Genomic DNA, 14,994 nt, shown 5'->3' with positions numbered 1-14,994 from the left:
TCACAATTTGGGGGCTCGTCCGGGATCCAGTCACCTACTGGGGAGCCCCACCGCTGCAGCAGCAGGAAGGCATGCCCCGCTGATTTCAGCGGTCCTGTGCATCGACGGTGGCGGTTCTGCGGAAAGCTGACAGAGGGCCCGAGACTGGTTAAAGAGGCAGGATCCGTGAAGTAGTGGGGAAAGGAAGAAGGTAGGCACTCCGGGTTTTTAAGAATCGATCCGGTAACTCTGTGCACAGACCAAGGTAAGAAATATTAAGTATTGCCTTGGGGGTCGGGTGATCTGGTGTATGGTAAGCCCTTGCACGGGGAAGTGCTGGCACTACACCAGGGGAATCTGGTGTACGGTAATCCTTGCACGGGGAAGTGCTTGGAAGTACACCAGGGAATCTGGTAAACTCAGGTGTGCGGTAACGCTGGCACGGGGAAGTGCTTGGCGGTACACCCCCATCTTTCAGTACGTTGGTGTGTGGTACACTGCAGAAGGGAAAATTCTGTAGCACATACTGGCGAGGGTTAGGAAAGATGGGAAGTACGAGTTCCAGGGAATCTGGTAAACTCATAGGTGTGCGGTAACGCTGGCACGGGGAAGTGCTTGGCGGTACACCCCCATTTTTCAGTACGTTGGTGTGTGGTACACTGCAGAAGGGAAATTTCTGTAGCACATACTGGCGAGGGTTAGGAAAAATGGGAAAATATGAGTTCCAGGGGACAGGGAGATATCCCTGGGGGAGTGCCTACTAATAGTTCTTCCTGAAAAATGATAAGAAATTGGAAACATAATCCCAAAATTAGAGGGATTGTAAAAGAAAAGTAATTAAAAAAAAAAAAAAAAAAAAAAAAACACAGGTTAAACATTGTGTATCAGTCTGGACAAAAGAATCAATTAAGGAAACAGCAGTATTTTGGCCAAAATACGGGTCTGATGAAAATTCAGGCTTTAAATTTATGTGTAAACAATAAGATTCCTTTTTCAGAGAAGGAGCCAAGTTATGCTCCCTATAATCTTAATATTGAACTGGTGGCAGCAGCAGTCACTCCAGGAAGGGAGACAGGGACTGTAATTAACACTGTCCCTAAAGAAGTATTGTACTCTAGGCTCTGGCAAGAATTAGAACAAGGTAGAAGATATGTTGAGAATTTTGCCTTCCCTGATACTAACAGTACTAACACTAACTGTGTATCCTCTTAGGTGAACTACCCCCTCCTCCTTACCAGCAGAGAGGTTAGGACTTTTTAAGAAGGAGAGGAAGTCTTTATTCAAGGACCCCAACAGCCTAGCTGAACAATTAGACCAGTTCCTACGACCTGATTTATACTCTTGGGGGAGGGAATTATGTCTATAAGTATGTTGTTTAGAGGGAAAGAAATGGGAATGATCAGGAGGAGAGCTGCTATACAAGAATGGGAAAGAGCTCATCCTCCAGGACCAGGGGTAATACCGGCAGGGCAGAAATACCCACTTGCCAATCCTGGCTGGAATAATAATAGTGTGCAACACAGAAATCATATGAGAGACTTGGGGTCAGAATGAGAAAGTACTTGGGGATGAGACCTGATGACCCAGTATCCCAAGGGCTCTTGAAAGTTCATTGTGTGATTAAAGCCTGGAAAAATATGCAGAAAATGCTTCAGAAGGTGGGGGGATGTAGTGAACAGTCACTGGGGGACCCTCCTGCGGGAGGCCCTGGAGGTGTGTGTCTGGAGGGGAGATGAGAAGGAAAAGCAGAGAGCGAAACTAATGGTATTGACAGTGCAGCGGGTAGTGAGGCAGAGGGTTGGAGAAAGATGAAGAAAATCTTCAGGGGGAGTCAGGGCCAGGATGGAAAGGAGAGGAAGAGAGATGAAGGAATGGCAGGCAAAGAAGGCTGCCTGTGTTGTGGCCCGAGTCCTAGCAGAGACAGGCTTTGATAAGATGTTTTAAGTGTGGCCAGGCTGGCCACTTCGAATAGGAATATCTGGAGTGGAAGAAGGAGGAAAGAAGGAAAATGGGATGAAATATGCTATATTGATATGTTGTTTCAGTATCTTGGAGGGAAAAGGTATGGAATTAAGTTGGACCCTGACTGAGCCTTTGGTGCTGGTATTAGAAAAGTACAGTCTGGAGAAAGATGAAGGAAGTGTTAAAAGGGTTGCTGAAGGTGTTAAAGGTGTGGCATGCAATATTTAACAGAGCTGTCTGAAGTTGAATGAGCAGGGAAAGAGGATGTAGGCATTATCTAAGTAACAGTCTAGAAGTTTTGGTATATTTGCATATTTGCTGTGGTGTTTGGTCAGTTTCCCAAGCATCGGGGAGGGGGACGGTGGGGGGGAACAGCCTGCTCCACCAGGGGCCTCTCCAGCGGCCGCAGGGGGGCTTCGGCTCCAGCGCCTGGAGCGCCTCCTCCCCCTCCTTCTGCACTGACTTTGGTGTCTGCGGGGGGGTTTCTCGCTCTCCCAACTGCTGTTGAGCAGCAGGTTTTTGTTTGTTTCTTTGTTTGTTTGTTTTCGTGGATGTGCTCTCACAGAGGCACGGACTGTATTGCTCATGGCTTGGCTCTGGGCAGCAGTGGGCCCCTGTGGGGCCAGATGAAATTGTCCCTTATCTGCCACGGGGAGGTTTTTCTCACGGGGGCTGCCACTGCAGTTTCCCACCCCCCTACTCACAGCCCCCGAACCTTGCCATCAAACCCAATCCACTGGGGAACAGCTAGGTCATTACTGACCTGTAAAGTATCAGGGATTAAATTAACTAATGAAACCCTAAAAAGTGGGGCTGGGATAACAGTGCCACTTTGGGGGGGATACCAAGCTGAGACTAGGGGATAAAATGATCACTGGGTAATTATTGTATGTACCCAAGGCAAGGACTAATTTGTTGAGAAGGGATTTGATGATTAAATTGGGCATTCAAATAGTAAATTGTTAGACTGGAATAACAGTGTTATGAATGGAGTGCTCTCTGGCCCTGAGAGCAAACATACATGTATATTCACCTCTGACTGGAAAGACCCTTAAATGGGGGCGGAAGCAACAATATAGGTGGACAATTTTACCTCAGGGGTTTACAGGGACACCTATCTATTTGGGTCAGTTTAAATAACAAAAGATTTTGGAGCAATTACAACCTCCCAAGGAGGTATTAATGTTACAGATATGTGGATCATTTTCTATTGTCAGGACAGGAGAAAAGAGTTGTGAAGAAAGCTACTAACAAGCTATTCAACTTTCTGGGAAAGCAGGGCTTGGGAGTATTAATAAATAAATAAATAAATAAATTACAATATGGAGAAAGAGAAGTCAGGTATTTAAGGCATCTAATGTCTGAAGGAAAACAGAATAAATGCAGAGAGGATTCAGGGAATTGTTGAAAATTAAGAAAGAACTAAAAAGTTTTAAAAGAAAGATTTTTTTAAGGAATCAGGAGCCAGGAAGTCTGAAGGAAAATCGATACTCCCTGATGGGAGAGAAATGCTGAATAAAGTGATAATGAGGCAAATATTAACTGTTTTACATCAGAAGAGTCATTAGGAGGTGCAAGCAATGTGTGATGTTGTGCTAAGAAAGTATGTCTGTGTAGGAATATACACTTTAGGGAAGCACATATGTAGAGGATGTACCATATGTCAAAAGGTAAATAAAAAGGTGTTCTGTAACCCATCTAGAGGGGGACGGGAGCCAGGGGTTTGACCTTTCCAAAGTATACAGGTAAACTTTACTGAGTTACTTGTTTGTCCTAATTGACCACGTGACTAGATGGGTGTAAGCTTTACTGCAAGGGTTAAAGCAGGCCTTAGAGATTGAGTGGGATTTTCACAGCCCCTGGCACCCCTCCTCTTCTGGGAAGGTGGAGCGAATGAATCAGACATTAAAGAAGCAATTAACTAAACTAGTGTTAGAAACCCAACTTCCTTTGGTAAAATGCTTACTCCTACAGGTTTAAACAGCACCAAGAAAGGATATAGGAATTTCACCATATGAGATGCTGTTCAGATTGCCCTATCTGGGCAGAAGGGATGAGATACCACAATTCAAAATAAGAGAGTTTCCTTAAGAACTGCATTCTGGGGTTGTCCTCTTCTTTGTCATCTCTCAGGACCTGTGGGTTGTTGGCTCAAACCCCACCTTTGGAATTCCCCATTCACCACCATCATCCAGGAAACTGGGTCCTGATTCGGACCTGCAAAGAGTCAACGGCCTGAATGGGAAGGACAATTACTGACCACTGAAACAGCCATAAGAACTGCGGAAAAAGGTTGGACTCACTATACTCGAGTGAAGGCATCTGTCGACGCTAGTACCTGGGAAGCTGTTCCTACAAAAGACTTGTTGGAAGTTGAAATTGAAGAGAAAAATCTCGTAGTGGACTCTGAGCAGGATAAGAGCTTACAATTGTAAACTAACCTTTTATTTTCACAGGTAACTAACAAGTGTGACTTGTGATTGAGAGAAAGGACAGACCTATAGCGAACTGCAGTGCTCCCAAGGGGGGGGGTTGTTATAGTAGTAGTGTACATCTTATTTTTTTTTGTATCGATAATTATTTGGAAACCTAAGGTTTAAAAATAATGACAGGGAAAAATCGATTACTAATTTTGTTTTTAGTGATTCTAGGCCTCAGAGAAGGCCTCGTTCCATTGGCAACTTGGAAAAGGCATGACCAGATAATAGCAAAAACGGGATACCCCATCAAAATATGGGTGACTGTGACAGAGGGTTATGTACCACAAGCCGTCACATTTGATGCTTGTGAGGTGTTAGCTTGTGGAGATTTAAATGCCCAATGACAATTGAGCAGAAAGAACAAATAACTGGGAGAGACACAACAGCCAGATTGAGAATAGCTGTATGGAAACAATCCTCTATTGCCATCAGAGAAAGGGAGAAACTCAAGGAGAAAACAGGAGAGTAAACAGGAGGCCCTCTGAAATGTGGCAGTTCAAACATTTGAGATTCAAACAGGGTATGGGGACGTGAATGCCTGGATAGAATGGGTCAAATATACTGTCCAGAGTCTCAACTGTAGCTACTGCTATGCTTGTGCCTCGGGATGACCGATTGCCCAGATAGTGCCCTTCCCATGGGGGTGGACCAAAGACTCCCAAGGGATGCGATGTATGATTGCATTGTACCAAGAAAAGACTGCCTGGGGAAATGAGGCCTGTAAGTCTCTCTTTGCTGTTTCTTGCATGATAACAATATCACAGTTCCCCCTGCATTCTCTACAGCTATAGGTAACCATACAGCTTGCCTCTCACGGCAGGGTGTGAGTGCTACCTGGCATCTGGGAGAATTTGCCTTGTGCTACCAAGGACTTGATGGGAAACTGCTCAAGACTAGAGATCCCCAGGGCAGATCTCTGGTGGTACGGTGGAGGGAAGATCTTACGGTCCACCCTACCATCTAATTGGGAAGGCACTTGTGCACTTGTTCAATCAGCTATACCCTTCACCCTGGCATTTGAAAGAGAAACATCACAAATACCCAGAAGAAGTAAAGGAGGCTTAGGAATATCATTTGATGATAGAGTATACATAGATTCTGTTGGGGTACCTAGAGGAGTTCGGGATGAATATAAAGCCAGAAATTAAATTGCTGCAGGGTTTGAGTTACTGTTCTGGTGGGTAACAATCAATAAAAATGTGGATTGGATTAATTATTTCTATTATAATCAGCAGAGATTCATCAATTATACCAAGGATGCGATGAGAGGAATCGCTGAACAACTAGATGCCATCAGCAAAATGGCTTGGGAAAACAGGATAGCATTAGATATGATGCTTGTGGAGAAGGGTGGTGTATGCGTGATGCTGGGCAACCATTGTACTTTTATCCGTAACAATACTGCCCCGGATGGCACAGTAACAAGAGCATTGCAAGGGCTTACCACCCTTGCCAATGAATTAGCAGAAAATTCGGGAGCAGACACTTCCATCACAGGATGGTTGAAATCTTGGTTTGGTAAATGGAAAGGGATGGTAATGTCCATATTTACATCCTTGATTATAGTAGCAGGAGTTTTGGCAGCTATTGGCTGTTGCGTTATCCCCTGTGTAAGGGGACTTGTCCAGCGGTTAATTGAAACCACATTATTGAAACAAATGACCATAGATCCACCACCCTACTCAGATAAAATGATATTAGAGGAAATGGAGAGCAAAGAAAGTGAAGAAGAGGAAGATATTTACCAAATTACACTTAAAATTAATAAATAAATAAAAATAAAAAGAGTTTTTGCAAAAATCAACAGTTTATAAAAAAAAGAAAAGGGGGGAATTGTGGGAATAGAAATGTTGTTTTTGCAGAGTTACATTGTTTAGAAGGAGGGAATGTGGTACTGAGATATGCTTACAGTGATAAGAAAGTTTAGCAGGCGACCTTGTAAAATGCAGACAACCAGACTTCTTAGGACAATTAGGTGAAAATCACGGTGTCAAGTCAAGTCAGATAAGTGAAGAAACATTACCACTTCAAGCAGTAAAAATGTCAAAAGAAATTTGAAATTTAACAGGCCAGCGACTGAAGGCCATGCATTGTTTGTGAAGCATCAGATAGATTGTGAATCTGGATTACCCACTCAGTGGGGAAACAGGGGAGGGTCCTGCCATCAAAAGGTATATAAACTGTGTTTTGGAACTAGTAGATGCGCTCTCTCCTGCTTGTGGGGCGCCCGCCATTGCAATCGCGAATAAATTACTACTTCACTGAGATCCTCGCCTGAGCCTAAGTTATTGGCTACGGAGTGTTTCTCACAGCGACTATACAGTTTATTAATATTCAAGTTATCAAGCCCAAAGACCAGTTATATTTACACAAACTGTAGCTATGCATTTTAACTGCCTAAATCACAATTGAAGCACACGTTCTTGTTCTTATCTTACATTAAAGTAAAACTGTTTATTGTAGGAAGGTTGTCTAATACGCCCATTACATAGGAGTACAATGTATTTTCATGTGCATGTGAATGAAGGCACCCCTGACTTACATAATAAAATAAACCCAGTAATATTCTGAAGGTGTGGAATGAACTCTTATGACCCATATATTCAGAGTTCTAGGTGGAGCCAATGATTACACAATCAGCTTTTATTGGATTTATGTTTACATAATTATCCTTAAAGATCTAGTGTAAGCAGCTTTTCTTTGTGATTTTAACATCAAGTGCTCAGTACATGTTGAAGGGATAATCAGGAAGCTCAATCTAATGGAGGAGTGAGAAAGCATTTTCTAAAGGAAGATGCTCAGGATGTCAATTCTATGCCTCACTTACATCTGCATCGTTTGTATTTTGTTACGGTATTCTTTACTGAATCATTTATGTTTTGTGTCCTGACTTGAACCAACCTGAGTTGTAAGATCAAAGTCCAAGGAATTCATTTTTTTTTTTCTTTGGAATTGTGTTAATGAATGCATGTTCTCCATATCTGTGATCTAAGTAACAGGGTGGCCAGTTGTTTAGTGTATTCATAATTTTGCATGGAATTTATATAATAGAGTGGATCTTATTGACAGAATTTGGATTGCTCACAGAATTTAGCTGGAGTTCTTAAACTTCAACTGTTGATGTTTACAACTTAAAAAAAAAAAAAAAAAAAAAAAGACTATTATACCATAAATTACAAGACATTGAAGTTCCTTTTTCTTCTTTTTGTTATTTTTTAAAGATGCATTACAGACTTCATAAACTGTGGCAATAGTGCAATGGCACTTTATTTGTATATGCTATGTTATAGTTGGGATAGTATTTGTATTCATCAGTGTGAAGACTAAGCATTTTTATACATTCTATGTGGTAATTTGGTGAGGAAGAAAACTTGATATGGTGAGGAAAGAAAATTATAAGTGAAAGGAAGAATGAGAGAATGCAAAAAAAAAAGTTCGTAGGTGATGAGAAAAAGGTTAAAAATACTTAGAAGACAAAAGTAATTATATCTTATAGTGGATGTTGTCTGGAAATGTAAAGCATGTTTGGTACATGTGCTAATGGGATGCTCTGCTGTGCATGCTACGCTGATAAATTCAGGTAATGCAGGCTGCTGGTGACCCATCATTAGGTGGAAGTTGCAAAAGATGACCAAAGACTCTTTTTCTTTCTTTAAAGCAGTGTTTCTTTTTATCGGTTTTCAACCTTCCTTTCCAAATTTGCTGTTTTCTGTTCCTGTATTAAATAATGCTCTTCAGTTTGTAACTCATACAGTTGACAGCTAATTTAATTTCTAAGGGTTGTTTCTATGGACTGTTCAGTCATGAAGTGCTTTAGTAATGTAAATGCACATAAATGTGGATCATTAAAAATATACTGTTTCACGCACTTCATCTGTCAACTGGTTTGGTGCATAGTCTGAGACCACGAATTTCAGTCACAGAAGGAACTGTGATTGGACTTCATCAAGCACTGTCTGCTCTGTGTGTTGGTTAATTGACAGCACATTTTAATATAATAGCAGTATTTTCTTAAACATCTGTATAGTTTTATGTGAAATATAGCATCCCTCACTTAGTTCTAAAATCATAGTGCTTTCTAGTGTGCAAAACATTTAGTGTGAAATGATAGAAAGATGTTCGTTTTTATTGTAGTTCAGGCTGTGGTCTAGCTTTCTGCTAGCCCTGGTTAGATAAATGCATTTTCTAGAAACTAAATTCATGTGCCTAAAAATACACATGCAATCATTTTCAGTGAGACATTTTAAGAACCTTAAGAAATGTTAAAGAGGGAGAGTTTTCAGGTATTACAGTACAGTCATAAAACCTTTACATATCAGCAAGAATTTCTAAATGCTAGGAATTCGATCAGCAGATTTTTTTCGTGTGTGTATATATATATGTGAGAATGATTCAAATTTAGCTAGTATTGTTGGTATTTATGGTATTTAATGCTTTTTAGTATTTTCTGTAATCTAATCAAATATTAAATAAAATTACTAAACTAAAAAAAAGTACTTGGCATGCTGCTTCAAGTTTCCAGTATATATTTATAGGATATATATATATTGAAGCAAAACTTTAGGTTCTGAAGTACTAATATTGTCAGTGATCTGTTTGTTAGTAGAAAGGACACATGTATCTGTTAGACAACTGTGTTATCGCTTTTTGCTGTCCAGAGCTCTAAGGAAGAAGATTATGTCAGTATTGCATTACTCACGCATAGAAGGTGTGCACACGTAGACTCTAAATTGTATAGGAAATAACAGTTTTACTCCTTTGTCTTTGTCAAGAATATCAGCAGGAAAATTCCTTGAACTGTTTTCTGATCAGTAAACTAAGCATCAGTTGTAAGTTGATCTTGATCCCTCTTTTGTCTGCATGAGGTAGGTAGGAACTGCATCTTCAGCATACTTTTTTTTTTTTGGAGGTGCACATACAACACTTGCTTGGTACATGGCAGTTCTCAGTACCCTGTGAATGTTTGTACATCTCAGCTAAGACAGAAACAAAAGATCTTAGAACAAAATGTTCAGGTTAAAGAAGAGGTAGGTTTGCTTGCTTTTAATTGAAAACAAAAGGGGGGGGGGGAGTGGAAGCTATATTACAGTGAGATTCAAATACTAGCCTTTGTTCTTCAGGTTTCCGAACAAAATGGTAGTTCCTGTATTATTTTTAGCCTTAGTTTTCAGTGTTCTCACTTACTGCTTAGACCTTTCATGGTAACAATGGTCTGATGCTTTAATAATCTTTTGATAAAGAGGGGTGGGAATTGATCAGTGAAAGGTGTCTAGTACATGATTGAGTTGATTGACCAATCTGATATATTTACATCTACATTATTGATTTCCATTTAATGTTTTAAACAAATTCGGCTTTAAGTGATGTAGCTGTAAATGAGTACCAGCTTGTTATTCATATACCAAGCTGAGTATGAGCTTACAATTAATTCCTGTTTGGGCATTCAAATCATTTTGCCTTTTTGGCTGTCCTTTTTGTTTGTTTGTTTTGTTTGTTCCTAATATAGGATGAAACAGGTGCCTATTTAATAGACAGAGACCCGACCTACTTTGGGCCAGTGCTGAACTATCTCAGACATGGGAAACTGGTTATTAACAAGGACCTAGCTGAGGAAGGTAGGATATTACAAAATATCTTGTCGCTTTCTCATTATTCTCACTGCTTTGAAAGCCACCAAAAGTAATGAACCTGTAGATGGTAAATCTTAATCAGTGTAGCATTTCAATCTGTTTCAGACAAAGCTGATTGGTGTGGTTATAGTATTTGCTGCTACTGGAGTGTTCTAAGCATGATTCCTGGTTTCACAGCCCCTGCTCCCAGTTAGAAATAGAACATTTTGCCATGAGGGGAGATGCCTTTTATCATACAATCTTGGTGGTTTTTGTTTGTTTGTGTTGTTTTTTTTTTTTTTTCCCCCTGTATAACTGTGTGAAATAGTTGTTTTCAGTCTTCTTCAAGCAGATGAATATTGGCTGCAAAATAAGCTTCTGAAGATGTAAAGCCAAGTATGAGTGAAGTTTTGAAATGTTCAGATATGTGGAATGTGCTGTTGAAGAGTAAATTCTGCCACTGGCTTCCTGGCCCCAATTCATATCAATTTTATTCTAATGGAGGATGACTGTTTTAGTACTAAAGCTGTGTTGATAAGATAGTGAACAAATTGATTGAAGAGAATGGAGTCTAAGTAAATTAGCAGGAAATAATTTGAACTAAGATTTCAACCTGTTTAGACAACAGGTAAGACTTGAACATGTGAATTGTTGCAGTCTGTAGTATGCTACAGCAGTCAGAATCTTAAAGATGTTGTTCAGGGACTGAGGTCTCAAATGACAAGAAGAAAAATTTTCTGCACGCTGGTAATAAGAGAGCTTTTCAGTGGGAGAATTTGGATTTTTCTTTAGTGTTCTAGAGACAGGGTTTGAGCTATGGTGGTCCATCAGACTGCTGTAGAATGGTATTTGTGATCCTATTCTTGTTTGTTTGTTTTTATTTCCTGCCTCTCATTCTATGTATGAAATGGCATCATTTTTTTTTAAATTGTTTTTAGGACAGTTTTTCAGAATGAGCTAGACCATGAGTTATATCTGCCTGAAGGAAGCCAGAAAAGTTTACCAGTTAGGCTGGTAAACAAATTGATCCTAGGGAAAAATAAATTGTTTTCTGTAGCAGAACTGGAGATCTTAGGAACTGGGTGGTGGTTTTGACCTGGAACCTTTGGTTACATGCTCTTTTCAAAAAATGTTCTCATACTAGGTGTACTGGAAGAGGCTGAATTCTACAATATCACATCACTAATAAAACTGGTAAAGGACAAAATAAGAGAAAGAGACAGCAAAATCTCACAGGTGAGGCTGTTTTCTAGTGTGTTTTTGATTATTTATGATACAGTAAGTAATTGGTGGTTCCTTTTTTTTTTTTTTTTTTCTCCCATGACTGCTCATTTCCCCAGTAAGATATTGGATAGCTGTACCCTTCACAAAAGGCACAAGCAAACAGTTCTAGCTCTCATTCAAAAACTAAAATTCTGTTGTTCAACAGTTGTTCAAAAATGTCTAGTTATAGTGGAATTTCTTTGTCAAAATATTTCTGGAAATAGCTATTTTAGAAAACACCTCGGCTAGCATTATTTTTCTCATACACATTTAAATGCTCTGAATATGAGATACATGATGAGATGTGTAACTGCTGTTTATACAGTATACGTACAAATGTTGTTTGCTACAGAAGATTAAGATGGGAACTAAAGTTACTTTATTTGTGGTCCTCTATAGTTTTGGAGACCCTGCCTCTTCTCACATCGGCTCATGAATGTTTCTTCATTAAATGAATATCACAGAGAAACTGTTAAGTAAAGAGTATTCAAGTTTGCGATTGTTCTTTAACTCTGCTTCTCTGGCCTTCAGCTGAGTCTTCATAGAGACATTACAAACTTACTGTTGCCAAATTTGAAGCTGGGCTGTGGAATTAGCAGTATTTTCTGCAGGGTTTCACCTAATGTGGTCTTAGTTATTCATTGCTCTGGAGAAGTTAGTTTGATAGAGAAATAAAGATGTTTTTGAGTATGGTCAAACATCTGTTAAAGGTGGAATATTAGCCTTGATTTTGACTAATGTGGTTTGCTACGACATGGAACAATGTAGGAAGCTCATCTATTTATGGATAAGTCTTAAGATTATTATAACTCTTTTAAGTAGCACTTTCAGTCCCTGAAACATTCATGAAGCACTGAGTCTTCTGCAAGGTGACTCCGAGCAAATGAGAATTCTACAAAAAAATGGGTTGGTGCTTACTATTTCTAAAGAATAAGTCAAAGTTACAAAGATAGTGAATTCCATGCTGTATTGAGCATCTAATATTTCTTCCTAAAGGTGCCAGTCAAACACGTGTACAGGGTGCTGCAGTGCCAGGAAGAGGAACTCACTCAAATGGTCTCCACAATGTCTGATGGCTGGAAATTTGAACAGGTAACAAAAACGTATAGGATATAATTTCAAAGTCTTGTAAAAATTTAGTTCTGTGAAAGAGGAGTAGGAAGTCAATTCTGTGCATCTTTTTAAGTGCAATTGTTATCAGAAATTGGATTAATAAAAATATACGTGATTAAATTGAAATCTGATTTGTATCAATATTTGTCAGAGAACAAAAGTGCTGTAGCTGTCTGGGGGTTAAACTGATCTGACTTTCTGTAAAAACATACATCATGTTTGAAATGTAACTCTTTGAGGTCTACACAGCAGCAGGGTGAATAAACCAAAACAATCTAATGAAAGTTTATAGAAATGGTAGGGCAGACATTTGGTAAAAGAGATGAGCTTGAGAGATAACTGTTAGTTAGGCCAAAGCAGTGGTTCTTCAGGTAAAGGACTGATATGTATAATAGGGAAAACTTAACCAGTGCAGATGGGAAGCTGGATGGGCATGAGCTATGTGTTTTCCATCTTTGCACTGCATAGAAGTAACTTTGAAAGTACATAAGTAAATTGGAAAACACAATGTGAAATTACAAAATGATTTTTCTTTTCTCTTTGATCTCTGGAAATAAGAAACTACGTGCATGGCCTCTTCATCTTTTACATTCCTCTCCTACCAGAATATCTAAACTGCACAGAAGCAATGGTTCTGTTAACTCTGGAATGAGATCCAAGTGCTCAACCAACATCTTTTTCAGTGTCTGGTGCGAGCTGTAGGAGAGATCGGAATATAAGCACAAACTTTTTATCCCGTGCACTCTCCCCCTAATAATACAACAAAGGAACATTTTAAGAATACAGCACACAAAACTAAAAAAGAATGTTTTGTTTGTATTCAATAAAATGTGTAAGGCTCCTGTATCATAGAGAAAGCCGCCATGATCAAATAAACTAAACCAACACAGAGAAAGCTTCTTATACTTCAGTTGTCCAGTTCAAGTATTAAAAGATCCATTTGGTGTGCCAGAAACTCAGTATTAAGTCACTTGAAAAAGCTCTCACTAAAAAAGCTCTCACATGGCTGGTTTTTGACCAGTGCGTTGACAAAGTTTTTTTAGATATTCTTTGTCATGAGAAACTAGCTTTCACTACAAAACAGATATTCTTTTCTTTTTAACAAAATAAATGATAGTATATCTTTTAGCTGTCTTAAAATTCTGCGTTCTTTGTGAAAATTATATTTGGGAGTATTTTTGCTTTGGCAGCGCAACTGCAGAAAGAACCATTATAATCTCTCTTAGAATTTATATTTTGGGAAAACTCCAGTGGTTTTCTTGAACGTTATGTCCTTCATTTCATCCAGCTTCCTTCCTACTTCGCTTTTGCCACATGCTGCTCTCTCTTGGACACACAGTTTGAAGTAGATAGACACAATAGCTGTATGGTCCCTTATTATTCAGCTTCTCCATTCCTCAGACCAGGTCCTTCTCTCCTTTGGTTTTATGGCAGACCTGCTTTTAGTAGACATCTTTCACTTAGAACATAATTATAATACTCTGTATAATCCAAGCAGTTTTATTATGAAGATTTGAATGCACAGTAGCATTTCTGTAATGTATTTTTTCCTAAATAAATCTTTGTTGCTTGGCAGTGTACTTCCTTCCGAAGCACTCCTTGTAATGGCACCTACCATGTTATGTATATATTAACATTGATGGTATAGAGATCATCAACTTTTTCAGAGGAATAATACTCCTGTGGGTTGAGAGTCCCTGTGCTCTGTGCCCTATGTAATGTGTTTTAGCACTTGGTTTTTTTATTTCTACTTTTTTATCAAAATACAATTGGATGTGACAAATAGGAAAGTGTTAAACCACTGGTGCACTTATGAGTTATCAACTTATGCATTGATGCATTTTTCTAAAGAAAGTGAATGAGTGCTGCTAGAAAAGCGCAATTATATATCAGTTTCATTCCAAAAAAAACTAGCATTAATAGTTGTGCTGCCCCACTTCCGTGATTTTAATGTGTTAGTCTGTGGATTATTTTTAGCTTCCATTGTTACCTCTTCAGGCAATCAGAAGAATAACATTTTGGCATTACTGCATAATGAGAAACTTTGGGCTATGTAACATTGCCACATACAAAGGCTTTAGACAACAACAGCATGTAAGTCATGTAAATTTTAATGATTAATGTAACCTGAGTCTGTCACCATAATGCTATCCTCAGTAGTTTCACTATATGAGAAGGACAGTATTTAGCAGCTGCCTTCAAAATTATTCACGTAACAATTACAGGATAAATAAATTTACTGTACATGAGTCTTTTGTCAGTGCTGATTTCCAGTATACTGTGAATAGGAGGTTGTTGTCTAGTTCTTTGCACTTAATGTATAGCTCTCACCTTTCTCAAGTGCGCTGATGGGCCATGCTTTAAACGGGTTAGGAAGTGCCATGTATTATTAAGATAAAGTATTTTTTGTAATAAATTGTGAAGTATTGCTGAGATTGTTATGAACTTCTGAATTTTTAGACATTTAGCAATTGTGAACAGTGCTCATGGTACTAACCTTCATGGGAACGAGACAGTTTTTTACACTACAGTTCTTTTCTTGGGTCTTCTGTAAATTGGCTATTCTAAAACTAGTTTAGAATACTTAT

The 14,994-nt window shown here is 39.0% G+C and overlaps 1 protein-coding gene across 2 annotated transcripts in view; it reads left to right on the top strand.

Annotated features, from left to right (window-relative positions):
* Positions 1-14,994, top strand: part of PDPK1 (3-phosphoinositide dependent protein kinase 1) — a 71,269-nt gene that overhangs the window by 37,650 nt on the left and 18,625 nt on the right. For both annotated transcript variants that reach the window (XM_084537288.1, XM_084537287.1), the window contains 3 exons: positions 9,928-10,036; positions 11,175-11,266; positions 12,290-12,385. In XM_084537288.1, the coding sequence (XP_084393414.1) occupies positions 9,928-10,036; positions 11,175-11,266; positions 12,290-12,385 (297 nt within the window). The remainder of the gene's footprint in view (positions 1-9,927; positions 10,037-11,174; positions 11,267-12,289; positions 12,386-14,994) is intronic.

This window comes from Aythya ferina (assembly GCF_964211825.1).
Source record: "Aythya ferina genome assembly, chromosome: 15".
Classification (NCBI taxonomy): Eukaryota; Metazoa; Chordata; class Aves; order Anseriformes; family Anatidae; genus Aythya; species Aythya ferina.
The sequence above is the reverse complement of the archived record's forward strand: the minus strand, read 5'-3'. Positions and strand labels throughout refer to the sequence as shown.